The sequence below is a fragment of the Chaetodon trifascialis genome, chromosome 20, assembly GCF_039877785.1.
Source record: "Chaetodon trifascialis isolate fChaTrf1 chromosome 20, fChaTrf1.hap1, whole genome shotgun sequence".
Lineage (NCBI taxonomy): Eukaryota > Metazoa > Chordata > Actinopteri > Chaetodontiformes > Chaetodontidae > Chaetodon > Chaetodon trifascialis.
The window spans coordinates 1,027,121-1,039,667 of NC_092075.1; the positions used below are offsets into that span (position 1 = coordinate 1,027,121).

Below are 12,547 nucleotides of genomic sequence, written 5' to 3' on the forward strand. Positions count from 1 at the left end.
AACTCATTTCCAAAGGTGTCAGAGCCAAAGCTGCAGCGTCCTCCTCCCTCCTCACTCTGCAGAAGCTCCTTCATGTGCAGCCGCTCCATCTCCAAATTCCTCCACGAAGTTAGCGATCGAGCTCTTTTCACTGACCCTGAAAAAGTTTGACTGTCAGGAAAAGGTTCAAAATGCTGCTCCCTGTAATCTCAGCTAACTGCCAAATATTTATCTGCAGCTCAGTTTATTGTCATGCAGGTAGGCAGGCGGAAAATTGCTCTGACATTTACACTTGACATATAGTAACAAACAGCAGTCAAACAGTGAGGCCAAGAGAGCAGAAGTGTCCGTTACTGTGAAGTCAAGCTGACAGAATGAGGACGAAACCTGGAGTCTGCACACTGAGACCAACGGCTGCAAGACTTCAGTCGATGCATGGATGGAAAAGATGGACGAGAAATTAAATCTCACATGAAACATAAATACAGAAACTTAAACCAGATAATGAGAGAATATTCGAAGGAATCTGTATTCATGTTTTCACGTCTGAGTTACAAACTTTCACCGCTGAGCTCCTCATTTCAACGTCCGAGGCCTGAAGAGGTTCAATTACACATTAAGACATTAAGCAAAACAAACAATAAACTTCTTCTTTTGTAGTATTTGAAGTATTTAAAGTACCTCCACCTGCAGCAGCTCCACCTGCAGCAGCTCTGACACTGAAGCTTCAGTATGAACAGACTGATAAAGTCACAGAGAATCAGACACAGGAGACATTTTACTGCATGAAGCTGACTATACTGCTGTACTTTTACTGCATTTTGTGGATGCACACTATAACTGAAGTAGGATTTTGAATGCAGGACTGGCTGATTATTTTTATAGTATTTGTACTTTTACTGAAGGGTGTGAAACCAGATATTAGATTGTACATGAAATGTATTTATGAACTCGCGTATTTGAGATTTTATCTGTAAAATAAGTATCAGCAGCTGTCTGATTAAAGTCCCTGAAAGCCGCTAACGTTGCTGAGGTCAGGCCTAAAGCGATGAAGACTGTGACATGTGGCTGAAAGCTCTGGAAAATCTGCCGTTTGTGGATATTTGTGTTAAGATTTTAAATCAGTTTCATTCAAGATTAATCGACATATTCAAACCCAAAACATCCCGTCGGTGTGATCTCAGTTATCGTGTATTGCTGAACATCGATGACACACAGGGACACATTCGTTCTTCTCTAAAGTCTCTGCAGCTGCCTGATGTCAAACATGTCAGTGAAGACAAAAGTCTCCGGTGTGTAAATCAGCTTTATTAGCAGTCACAGATCAGCCTCTGCTGCGCTCTGCTGGTGGTGTTCTGCCCTCTGGTGGCAGCATCAGGAACTGCACTCAGGCAGCAGAAGGTTTGGTGGCAGACACGTGACCTTCGTTCAGGAAGGCATCCTCCTCTTTCTCACTGCTGCCTTCCTCCTTGATCTCCGTTTCTTTGACATCTGGTGAAGAGGAGCGATGCGGAGGAAGAGTTAGACATCACACGTTTCAGCATGTTCTTACATATGACAGAAAGTCGGGACAGTTGTATGACTGCAGAAGCGTCCATGTTTGCTTTGCCTCAGAAAAAAGTGGAAAGTGCTGATTTTGCTGTTAATATACAATTTGCATAATTTGACATTGTGGTGCAGTTTAACTGACGTCTCACAGCGTATGTGTTGTATCGAGAAACAACTAATGGAAGAGTCAATTAACTGCTCTGATAAACTCTTCAATAACTTGTGGAGTTCCCCAAGGATCAACTTTAGGGCCACTACTTTTCATGCTCGACCGCAAGCTGCAGTTTCTGCAGCTCAACAGGATAAAATTGACATTTCAGTTAAGTGTCCCCCGTGTCTGTTGTCCTCTTGTCTCTGGTCTCTTTAGATTATTGTGTCTCCTACCACACTTGTAGAGATGGCGAACTCTCTCAATGTCCGTCTTCGTCATCTTGACTCTCTGTCCCATCCCCTTCGCGTTACCGAGGGGAACAATGGTGGGCAAACCATTGGCTGAAAAAAAATCCCTGAAAGAGAAATGAAAACATTCAGAAAATAAAGTTTAGAGAGAAAAAAAAGCCTTTGCGTGTTTTGGACGGTTTACCTTCCGTAGTGCATGATCGAACCGACGTCATAGTCGAGATTAAAGGTTTGCCCGTGGTGCTTTTTGAAGTTCCTCTCCATCCCTGAAACACATCTTTACTTTCACTCAGAGCGTTAACATCCTGCTCATCATCGTCGTCGTCATCATCATCATCGATCATTGTCCTGCTGGATGCTTGTGTCCATTAAAAACCACGTTTTAATTAAACCACCTCCCCGGCACTAAATCCTGTCTGAATGAAGCTTTTGAAACTCAAGCTGTTTGCACTGATTCTGGATTTTTCAATGAAGGAGATGAAAGATTCAGATTTTTTAACCAGTAAATTCAACTTCTGGGGGAAAAACTCATCAGACACAAACTTATCAAACAGTATTTTCACACGTCTTAAAACTCAGTCAGAGATGATTTTTAGTCTCTCGAGCAGAGACGTTACCTTCCATGATGTTACTGGGAAGAACTGTGATGTACTGTTCGCGGTCTGTCCTCGTGTGTTCATGGTGGAAGCCCAGAGCGTGAAGGAGCTCATGGGCGATGTTACCCACGATGCACTGGGAGGCGACAAACACGGGCTGCTCACCGCCGATGAAGCCCACATACGAGGCACAGCTAGAAGGAGACGCTCAGTCACTTGATGTCACGTAAACATTATGAAACACCTGATCCAGGTATCTGATCCTTCTTTGCTGGAGCTGAAGATGGCGGCTGAGAAATCAAAAACCTGCTCATAAGTCATCATCCCAGATCTACCGGAAAGATCTGCACGACGCTCCCTCAACACTGGACTCTTAGGAAGGTTTTGGGGGTCCGTTACCAAGACCAGGAGCTGCAGTGGATCCTTGATGAAGTCCTGCTCTGTTCTTACCCCATCCATAATAAATACCCACCGTACACGTCATCGATGACGCCAAGGATGATTAAACTGATAGAGACAATAGTGATGGAGTCGCAGCCTGACAGTCATTGTTCAGGGCTGCTGCAATAAGCTGTTTTCATACCCTTTGCTGGGCTGGAAGAGCAGGTAGTTTGTCTCAGAGGTTCTCTTGTGGAAGGACACACAGGTGTGTTCAGACACCATCGCCATAGCGGACAGGATGTCGTCTGTCCGACTCTCTGGAAACAAACAAAAGCAGCTTCCAGTCAGCAGAGACATGAAGCAGTGATCTGAAGGTGCAGCGATGTGACGGTGCAGTGATGTGATGGTGCAGTGATCTGATGGTGCAGCGATGTGACGGTGCAGTGATGTGATGGTGCAGTGATCTGACGGTGCAGTGATCTGACGGTGCAGTCATGTGACGGTGCAGTGATCTGATGGAGCAGTGATCTGATGGAGCAGTGATGTGACGGTGCAGTGATGTGACGGTGCAGTGATCTGACGGTGCAGTGATCTGACGGTGCAGTCATGTGACGGTGCAGTGATCTGATGGAGCAGTGATCTGATGGAGCAGTGATCTGATGGAGCAGTGATGTGACGGTGCAGTGATGTGACGGTGCAGTGATCTGACGGTGCAGTGATCTGATGGAGCAGTGATGTGACGGTGCAGTGATGTGATGGTGCAGTGATCTGACGGTGCAGTGATCTGACGGTGCAGTCATGGTGCTTACCTAACTCCGGGCTGATGACGTACGGTATCTCCAGCGTCGGCCACGTGCTCTCCACGGCGTTCCTGTCGTCCTGTGGGGTCAAACATCAGCTTCATTTATAAAATCTAGCAAACAGATTCTGATTGTTAGTAATTGCAGCATTAAGCACCGACCAAATAATCATCCATAATTTCTTTGACAAATATGTAACATGACAAATGTTTGTCAGTTCTGATGTCAACAATGAAGCTTGAAACTCAAAAACTGACGTTTTATTTCTGTTTGATCTCCGGTGTTCGGCTGTTGTTCTGTTCTTGTTTCTGAATCTCAGAAGTCTGAACTTTGTGTAATAATGTGATTGAACTATTCTCAGCATTAAAACAGTTGAGTCTGGCGTCACTCACAGACAGAATCATGTCTCCCTCCCACACTGCGTGTTTGTCGGTCATCAGCTCTGTCACAAAGACGCAAAGAAATACAGAAAATGTTTCAGCTTTAACATTTTTCTTCTCAACTGTAAACCGACAGAAATCTGAAATGTTTGCAGGATAAAATCGTGACTGTGCGTTCACCTTGTAAAGTCTCTGGGTTAGTATTCATATACGTCAACAGCCTGGTGATCCAGTCCTCCTCACGTGCTGTAAAAACACACATTTGTTCAACACAAATCTCACGAGTGTCAACACGCTGATGGATGGAGGCTTCAATCAAGCTTCACCTGTTCTGGCATCCCGTATCGGACTGGAGGCGCCTGAAACAGCAGATGAGAGAAAAATCACATGTTTGCTTCTCCAGAGACTGAAATCAAATAGTGACACGTGCTGATTTCTCACCATCTTTCAGGGATGAAGCAAACAGGAGCGCAGAGAGGAGCAGCTGCAGCATGTTCCCACAGGTCAGGACAGACAGGCCGACGCTTCCAGCTCCTCGTTATCACTTTAAGTCACATCAGCTGCGAGCTGCTGCCTCGTTTCCTCCTGTGGAGCTCACGTTTGAGACGTGAATGAAAATGTCCATCAATGAATGAAATACATCAAATATTCTCATTAAAATGCTGCACTAACTGTTTATAATGCTTTTGTACTTTTACTCAAATTAAGAAATACTGAAGTGAACAATCTGAGTACTGTCCACAACCAGTAATGGGAAAAAAGTACATTTACTCAAATGCTATACTCAGGTACAAATTTAATGTATTTCTACTTCTACTTTGAATTATGAGCCTTACGCTGCCTTCAATAACTGTAACAGCTTTACTGCAACCAAACTAATTTGAATATTACAAGAAACTTAATATCTAAGTAATATTGAAATTTGAATACCACTAATTTATGGGATTTAAATGTTTTATTTTGACAATATATATGAATTCATGTGTTTTGTAATTATAGAAACTAGGTTTCTGTTTGTTTTTGGTTATTTGACATCCTGATAATGAGCCTATTAGTGTTTGTCTTTATGTACCTGAATTTAATGTTAATCTGTGTCGTAGACTCACAGACAGATCGTCCAGATTTTCTGCAGAAATTATTGATTTAATGTTTCTTCTTCAGTGGATCAAGTTCAACCTTTGGACTCTTTATGTTTGTCGTGGGTGTGATTATGACTCCGCACAGCAGGTGGCGGTGTGCAGCATTTCTGATGGTTTATGATCCACCATAAAACACAAAGAAGAAGAGTAGCAGCGGCGTAGAAGAAGACTGACCACTTCCGGCAAAAATAGAAACACATGGGCTGAACGTCTCTCCGGTAATATCCGAGATTACGTTGATGTTTTTAAACGACGTGTTTTGTAGAAAAAGTGGATCTTTAACCGCCATCAGAGTTATAACTGGAAAACGTTATTAATCCTTTAAAACTGAAGTAACGCTCCGTGTTTAGCTAGCTGCTAGCGCACATGCTAACGCTTTTCAGAGTTGTTTTTAGTAGTTTTTCGGATGATTTCTCGTAACGATGTTTAAAATGTAGTCAGACTCAACAACTGCAGATCATTTCAGCAAATTTAGCATCAACATTTTATCAGCCTTATTGTAAGTTAACAGTCTAAATGAGCCTCCTACGAGTTGCCGTAGTGCTGTCAGCTGTTTCACCTTTTCTTTCTTTAACTTCAGAAGGTGCAGCCATGACGAGGTGGGCGAGAGCCAATAACGTCCATAAACACAAGCCAGCAGAGGCCACGCCATGGAGTCAGCTGAGAGCCGGAGGAGGTCGGCCCGGCAGCGCAGGTGGCCCCTCAGGTGCCAAACATGGAGCTCAGAGGGACCATCTGAGAGGGACTCAGCCTGGAGGATCAGCCGTGAAGAAACCCAACCGTAAGAAGAAGGACTACGTGGACGAGGACGTGAACGGCTTCATGGAGTATCTCCAGCAGACCGGACAGCCGCTGCCGAAAGGAGACCGAGGAGGCAGGGAGGAGGAACGGGAGCTCCGGGAGGAGGTGGAGACGGCCCTGAAGAAGGACAGAAGAAGAGAGGACAGAAGGATAAAGAGACAGCAAAACAAGAAGAGCAACATGGTGAGTGTTTCCAAACCACGTGTCCCAGTTACCGAACCAGAGCCGCGATTCATACAGCGACTGGTCCTAACTGCTCCCTCTCCTTGTTTCCTTCCTCTCCTCCCTCTCCTTGTTTCCTTCCTCTCCTCCCTCCCCTTGTTTCCTTCCCCTCCTCCCTCTCCTTGTTCCCTTCTCTCCTCCCTCTCCTTGTTTCCTTCCCCTCCTCCCTCTCCTTGTTCCCTTCTCTCCTCTCTCTCCTTGTTTCCTTCCCCTCCTCTCTCTCCTTGTTTCCTTCCCCTCCTCTCTCTCCTTGTTTCCTTCCTCTCCTCCCTCTCCTTGTTTCCTTCCCCTCCTCCCTCTCCTTGTTCCCTTCTCTCCTCTCTCTCCTTGTTTCCTTCCCCTCCTCTCTCTCCTTGTTTCCTTCCCCTCCTCTCTCTCCTTGTTTCCTTCCTCTCCTCCCTCTCCTTGTTTCCTTCCTCTCCTTGTTTCCTTCCCTTCCTCCCTCCCCTTGTTCCCTTCCCCCTCCAGCTGTGTTTTAACTGCAGGAAACCCGGTCACGGTCTGGCCGACTGTCCGGAGGCCGAGCGAGACGAGGAGATGGGCCGAGGCATCTGTTACCGCTGCGGCTCCACCGAGCACGAGATCCAGAAGTGCCGAGCGAAGGTGGACCCGGCTGTGGGTGAGGACGCGTGGAGGCTCACAGCTGGACCTCTGTGACAGATGACTGTTCAACGCTGCTGTAATCCTAAACTTTATTAAAACGGTGTTTCTCTCAGGTGATTTCCCGTTTGCCAAGTGCTTCATCTGTGGACAGACTGGACACTTGTCTCGGTCCTGTCCAGATAATCCTAAAGGACTTTATGCACAAGGTACAAACAGACGCCCGCTCACCTGTCAGCTGATTCATTTTACTCTCGTTAAATGAGTTTAACGATCTTTTCTTCGTCTGCAGGAGGTTCCTGTCGCGTCTGTGGTTCAGTGGAACATTTTCAGAAGGATTGTCCAGAACATCAGGCCGCAAGTGAGTCTCTGCTCCGTCCTCAGGAGCAGTCCTCCGTCCTCTAAGTCATGTTCTCCGCTGAGCTCCACCTCACCTGAAAGCATTACGTTTTTATGAATGATCACCTGATGCTGCTTGTTTTCAGGATTCTTTATTCTGACAGATTATGTCCATAAAATAATGAGACGTCATCAGTCGTCTTCTGTCCCACCGACAGTCCAAAGACTGAAGTTATTTTGCTGTCAGCAGCGTCTCTGACCTCCTCCCTGCACCTCCTCATCGTTCATTTCTCTCCTTCCAGCTCACTCTGTCACCGTCCCCTGGTTGTCCAACAACATGAGCGCCGACCACGAGGACGTCCATGTTCCCGTGAAGAAAGCCAAACCCAAACAGACTAAAGTGGTGGTTTTCTGATCAGCTGATCGATCGATCGGACTGTTGATCGGCAGCTTCTCGCTGTGGACTCTGACGGATGGACTGATTGACGCTCAGTGAAGCGTTTCTTCACACACATTCTGCTTCGTTGTGTTTATTGATAAAGGTGGTTTTTATTAAAGTGTTTCCTGTCTGATCTTGTTTGTTTAAAGTCTGAAGCAGTTTCCTCCGTCACCTTATTGATCACGACGATGTTAACGAGAAGCACCGAATGTCCCATTAAAACGAAGCAGCATCGCTTCAAACAGTCATTCAGATTTAACATGCGTGTCTCCATCAGATGGAGGTTTTTCATGATTTCACTACAAATCTGATTAATCATAAAGAAAAACTGTGAGCCTCTTCATCAGATCTTCATCACACTAAGACCAGGAGAGACCACATCAGTCCAGTTCTCAGATCTCTTCAGTGGCTTCTTGTTCTTTTAGATCAGGTCTGTGAAGTTTGTCTTTTCTTAGTTAAATATGGGACTTTATTCATCTCTTACACAGTAATTTCATTCCACTGTGTGATTTATGTCATTATATTTGATCGTATTTGAATCTTGAGTAAATGTTTTACTCTTTTTTTTTTTTAAAGTCTTTTTCATGTCTTTTTTTCTGTCTTCCTGTTGAATCCTCTGTGAACTTGCCTGTAAAGCAGCTGTAATGTGACACTTCGGCCACTGGGGGGCAGCGCTGACTCGAGCTGAGCTGCTCTGCTGGGCCGTCAGGTGTCTGCTGGTGTGAAGGTCGTCCTCTGCTTCTGGACGCATCGTGGCTGCTGTCCATGAAGTTAAAGATAAAGCCTCAGTTCAACGCTGTCACCTGTGTGCTGGGTGGTGCTTACAAACTTTACAGGTGGAGATTTAAAAAACAGTTAAAGAGCACAAACAGATGTTTCCAGACAGACATGTTCCCTGTTCCCAGTTTATGTCCTTTCACACTGAATTCGCTCCGTCTCTCTCCATGTTGACACCTGTGGACGTGTTTCTTGCAGTAATCATATTCATCATTTCCAGTTCTGGTTTTCATGTCGTGCTCTGCTTTCAGACCTGATCGTGTTTTGGTCTTTAAAGGACGTTTCAGGGCTGTCGGATGGATTTCTTCTGCTGGACGTGATGAAAATGTGATAATATTATTGATGTTTTAACAGAGTCTGAAGGGGCCGATCGATAAGGCTGTCGACACCCCGACTTCATTAAAGAACTGATTCTGAACTGAAACACACAGAGTCAGCAGCTAAACACACACACACACACACACACACACACACACACACGCACAGCTGCAGCCTATAGAAGATGAAACTGGTTGTTTTCTGGAACACAGAGCAGAGATCCCTGTGTATGTGTGTGTGTGTGCGTGTGTGTGTGTGTGTGTGTGTGTGTGTGCGTGCGTGCGTGCGTGCCTGTGTGTGTGCGTGCGTGCCTGTGTGTGTGTGTGCGTGCGTGTGTGTGTGTGTGTGCGTGCGTGCGTGTGTGTGTGTGCGCGCGTGCGTGCCTGTGTGTGTGTGCGTGCGTGCCTCTGTGTGTGTGTGTGTGTGTGCGCGTGCGTGCCTGTGTGTGTGTGCGTGCGTGCCTGTGTGTGTGTGTGTGTGTGTGTGTGTGTATGTGTGTGTGTGCGTGCGTGCGTGCGTGCGTGCCTGTGTGTGTGTGTGTGCGTGCGTGCCTGTGTGTGTGTGTGTGTGTGTGTGTGTGTGTTCTCCTGCAGAGCTGTAAAAGGTCTGACATCACCGATGATGCAGAAGGTTTCTTGGATCTTTCTGGCTCTTTGAAAGCTGACCAGTGTCCGCAGCAGAAGGACAGACGGGGACACCGTCGTGCTGGACTGAGCTGTAATGTGGATTTCCAGATCAGGGATCAGGTTTCTGTAGATCCTCATGGCAGCTGGTTCAGTCACAGAGCTAAAGTATGACACACAGTAAAGTATCTGAGTGCCATGTCGATTTTGTCCTCTGACCCTCGATTCAGATCAGGAAAAACTCCCCAAAAAGTCCTGAGAGACGTCCAGAGGTCCATCAGAGGAGAGACCCAGGACGGCGCTGAGTCTCACTGGCCTGAGCAGACTTTGACAGTCCTGTTCCAGCTGGAACAGAGGAGTCCTCCTCAGAGCGTCGGCCCGGTCCTGCTGGCACTGAGCGCTCCTGTGAAGCACACAGATGCTGAAACTTTGAGTTTTCAGTTTCACGTTGTGACAGCGCTGAGGTTAAAGATCATTTTTAGACTAAAATACCAAATTTAGCCGCCACAAACAAACATGACTGGAAAATGTCTCAATAGTAAGCAGTTCTGTCAGCTGTCACATCATCACCTCCTCCTCCTCCTCCTGATAAGACTCAGCTCGTGTACATGTAACACCTGAACTATGTCACTTTAAAAAGCCTCTTGAATGCAGGCCCTTTGCTTGTATAGAGTACTGCATCACAATGCAGTATTTGTACCTTTACTTGAGTAAAGCTGCTGCAGGTCAGGACTCACTGTCTGTTTTTCTTGCTCGTTCTCGTTCTGGTCGGCAGCAGCTTATCTGAAGTCGCTGTTTTCAGCCCAGAGACTCTCTGGTTGAGTGAAAGTGAAAAATAAAGTAAATAAAGGGGGGGGGGGGGGGCGTCTCCAGGAGGTTACCCTCAGAGACCCCCCGTGTCTGGTTTCCACAGAGCCTGATGCGTTCTCATGGAGGCGAAGTGAAACTGCAGCCAGACAGCTGCACGCTGCCAGCTCACTGAGGCTGATTACACAACTTATCTATGTGTGTGTGAGTGTGTGTGTGTGTGTGTGTGTGTGTGTGTGTGTGTGTGTGTGTGTGTGTGTGTGTGTGTGTGTGTGTGCGCCTCATAACAAAAGCACAGAGGGGGCATTCACTGATGTCTCCTGGATCCAATTTAAGACAAGCTGAGTGGGGGTCTCTCCTCCAACTATTGTCTTTGTGTCGCTGGATTGCTCAACTCTCAGCCTTCATCCCGTCTGCTGCGCCGAGCGTTCACTGCTCGTACGTCCACAGACGTCCATGAGACCACGTCCAGTCCGCAGACGTCCATGAGACCACGTCCAGTCCACAGACGTCCATGGGACCATGATCCATGATCTTATCTCATTTATTATTGTGACGATGACAGTGATGAAGAACAGTCTCTGAGGACCTTCTCTGACACGCGAGCGAAGCCTCCAGGAATGCAGCGAGTCAGACTGAAAAAGCTCAAGAATCATTGAACATGTTTCTGAGAGCTTTCATGCAGACAGTCGTGCTCCCAGAGGATGAACCCAGCTGACTGTTGATCCTCTGACTCCTCAGAGCGCCATCATCAGGTTAAAACTTTAGCAGAACTGTCAGCCTCAGCTGGCCTCCCATGCTAGCATGCTAACATGCTAAACCAAGATGGCGAACACGTTACACGTTATACCCGCTAAACATCAACATGTTAGCACTGTGATGGTGAGTTAGCATGCTGCGTTAGCATTTAGCTCATAGCGTGGTGGATCCTGAGTCCTGCATTGTGAATTTCTTTTTACGAGCACGTAAACATTCCAGGTTAATGCAGCAAACATCATATTTTCCATATAACTCACACAGGAAAATACATCTGAGCACGTTTCAGGCGTGTCTTGCACCTCGTAGCTGCAGTGAACATGTGGTAGAGTTTACAGGCCTGAGTCGACCTGAACCAGCCTTTCAGCAGCTACGAGTATCCACCAGTGTTGATGAGACTGTGAAGAAGCAGCTGAGTTCATTTCTAATATAAATCTGAGACATTAATATTTGACTCCCAGAGTGTGTGGACAGTGCTGTCCTCACGATGGACCTCGTGATGCTGCAGCTTCAGCTGGATGCAGCTTGAGCTGCTAATACCAAGAATCCATGTTCCAAGACCCCCGAAGACCCCTTTCAGGCCCCTCTTCAGTGCCTCTCAAACTAGGCCAGCTCTAATGAACTTCACTTTATGGACTGTGTTTAACGGCACCCCCACCCCCTGTGAGAGGTGATGGAGAGAGGAGGGAAGAGGAAGAGCAACAAGCAAGAGGGAGTTTTCTGTTTTTTGTGCTAACGCAGCAGAACTCGACAGTAACAGCAGAGGTCAACTGTCTCCACCCAGAAAGGTGAGCTCTGACAGCAGGGTGGAGCTCCTCCACCTCCTCCAGGATCAGAGGAGGAATGTACTGAGTGAGGTACCTCAGTACTTTCTTTTGAGTATTGTTACTGTGTGGTATTAGTACTTTTACTTGCGTGCAGGAATACTTCCTCTAAAACTGCTCAGTTGACTTTGGAATAGAAAGAGATGAAAAAGAGTTTTGTGTGAGAAAGAAAGAAAAACCAAAATGAATCCCACATGAGCACGAAGTATGCAGACTTCTTTGAGGTTTTGTTGAATATTTCATGAAACAATTCTCAACATTTGGTTTCAGCTTGATGTGTTTCATCAAAGCGGTTTTGTCAATTTGCTCGTGTTTAAAGTCTGATGGTATTTTATGTTTCTTCTTGTGCCACGAAAACATGAAACCAGCAGTGAAGGCTAACTGCTAACTGCTAACAGTTCAGCTGGTGGATCTTCTTCCTCTGAGCCGTTGACCTGCAGTGACCTCACTGTTGTTCCTCCATCACCATGAACACACACACACACACACACACACACACACACACACACACACACACACACACACACACACACACACACACACACACGCTGCAGCATGTGGATTCATCCGCTGCTGAAAGTAGTCCCACCAGATGCTCTTCTTCCTTGTTTGATTAAACCCGCAGTGAGCAGCTGTTTGAAGTGCTCGGTCGGGCCTCGCCGCCTGCTCACACACACACACACACACACACACACACACAGAAGAGTTTTCGGGGGTCATTGCTTCAGAGTTGTGGCTGGACAGAGAAGCCAAACCGGCTTACTAATGTCACCATAATTTACTCCCTGTGGTGGGACTGCAGCCAGGTTGTGGTGAGGC

General features: G+C 46.6%; 2 protein-coding genes across 3 annotated transcripts; one reads left to right on the forward strand and one right to left on the reverse strand.

Moving 5' to 3' along the window:
• Positions 1-1,321: 1,321 nt before the first annotated feature.
• On the reverse strand, positions 1,322-4,141 carry LOC139349108 (low choriolytic enzyme). Its single transcript, XM_070989619.1, has 7 exons — positions 4,096-4,141; positions 3,713-3,782; positions 3,106-3,220; positions 2,544-2,716; positions 2,111-2,192; positions 1,912-2,033; positions 1,322-1,470 (listed from the first exon to the last, which is right to left on the reverse strand). The coding sequence occupies exons 1-7, from the start codon at positions 4,138-4,140 to the stop codon at positions 1,367-1,369; spliced, it is 711 nt and encodes a 236-aa protein (XP_070845720.1). The 5' UTR covers position 4,141; the 3' UTR covers positions 1,322-1,366.
• A 1,210-nt stretch (positions 4,142-5,351) lies between these two features.
• zcchc9 (zinc finger, CCHC domain containing 9) lies at positions 5,352-8,821 on the forward strand. 2 transcript variants are annotated; one of them, XM_070989162.1, is made up of 6 exons: positions 5,352-5,440; positions 5,803-6,206; positions 6,714-6,864; positions 6,962-7,054; positions 7,138-7,206; positions 7,487-8,821. In XM_070989162.1, exons 2-6 carry the CDS (start codon positions 5,814-5,816, stop codon positions 7,597-7,599), a joined length of 819 nt encoding a protein of 272 aa, XP_070845263.1. In that variant the 5' UTR covers positions 5,352-5,440; positions 5,803-5,813; the 3' UTR covers positions 7,600-8,821. The 2 variants fall into 2 exon arrangements, with proteins under 2 accessions (XP_070845263.1, XP_070845264.1); XM_070989163.1 differs by having other exon boundaries at positions 5,360-5,433; positions 5,798-6,206; positions 7,487-7,630.
• Positions 8,822-12,547: the final 3,726 nt, after the last annotated feature.

Coding starts and splice junctions, on each gene's coding strand:
- zcchc9 (XM_070989162.1), top strand. CDS start 5,814: ATGACGAGGTGGGCGAGAGCCAATAACGTCCATAAACACAAGCCAGCA. Junction 6,207..6,713: donor AAAACAAGAAGAGCAACATG/GTGAGTGTTTCC, acceptor TTCCCCCTCCAG/CTGTGTTTTAACTGCAGGAA. Junction 7,055..7,137: donor TAAAGGACTTTATGCACAAG/GTACAAACAGAC, acceptor CTTCGTCTGCAG/GAGGTTCCTGTCGCGTCTGT.
- LOC139349108 (XM_070989619.1), bottom strand. CDS start 4,140: ATGACCGACAAACACGCAGTGTGGGAGGGAGACATGATTCTGTCT. Junction 3,783..4,095: donor AGGGAGACATGATTCTGTCT/GTGAGTGACGCC, acceptor TTGACCCCACAG/GACGACAGGAACGCCGTGGA. Junction 2,193..2,543: donor TCCCAGTAACATCATGGAAG/GTAACGTCTCTG, acceptor GATGTGTTTCAG/GGATGGAGAGGAACTTCAAA.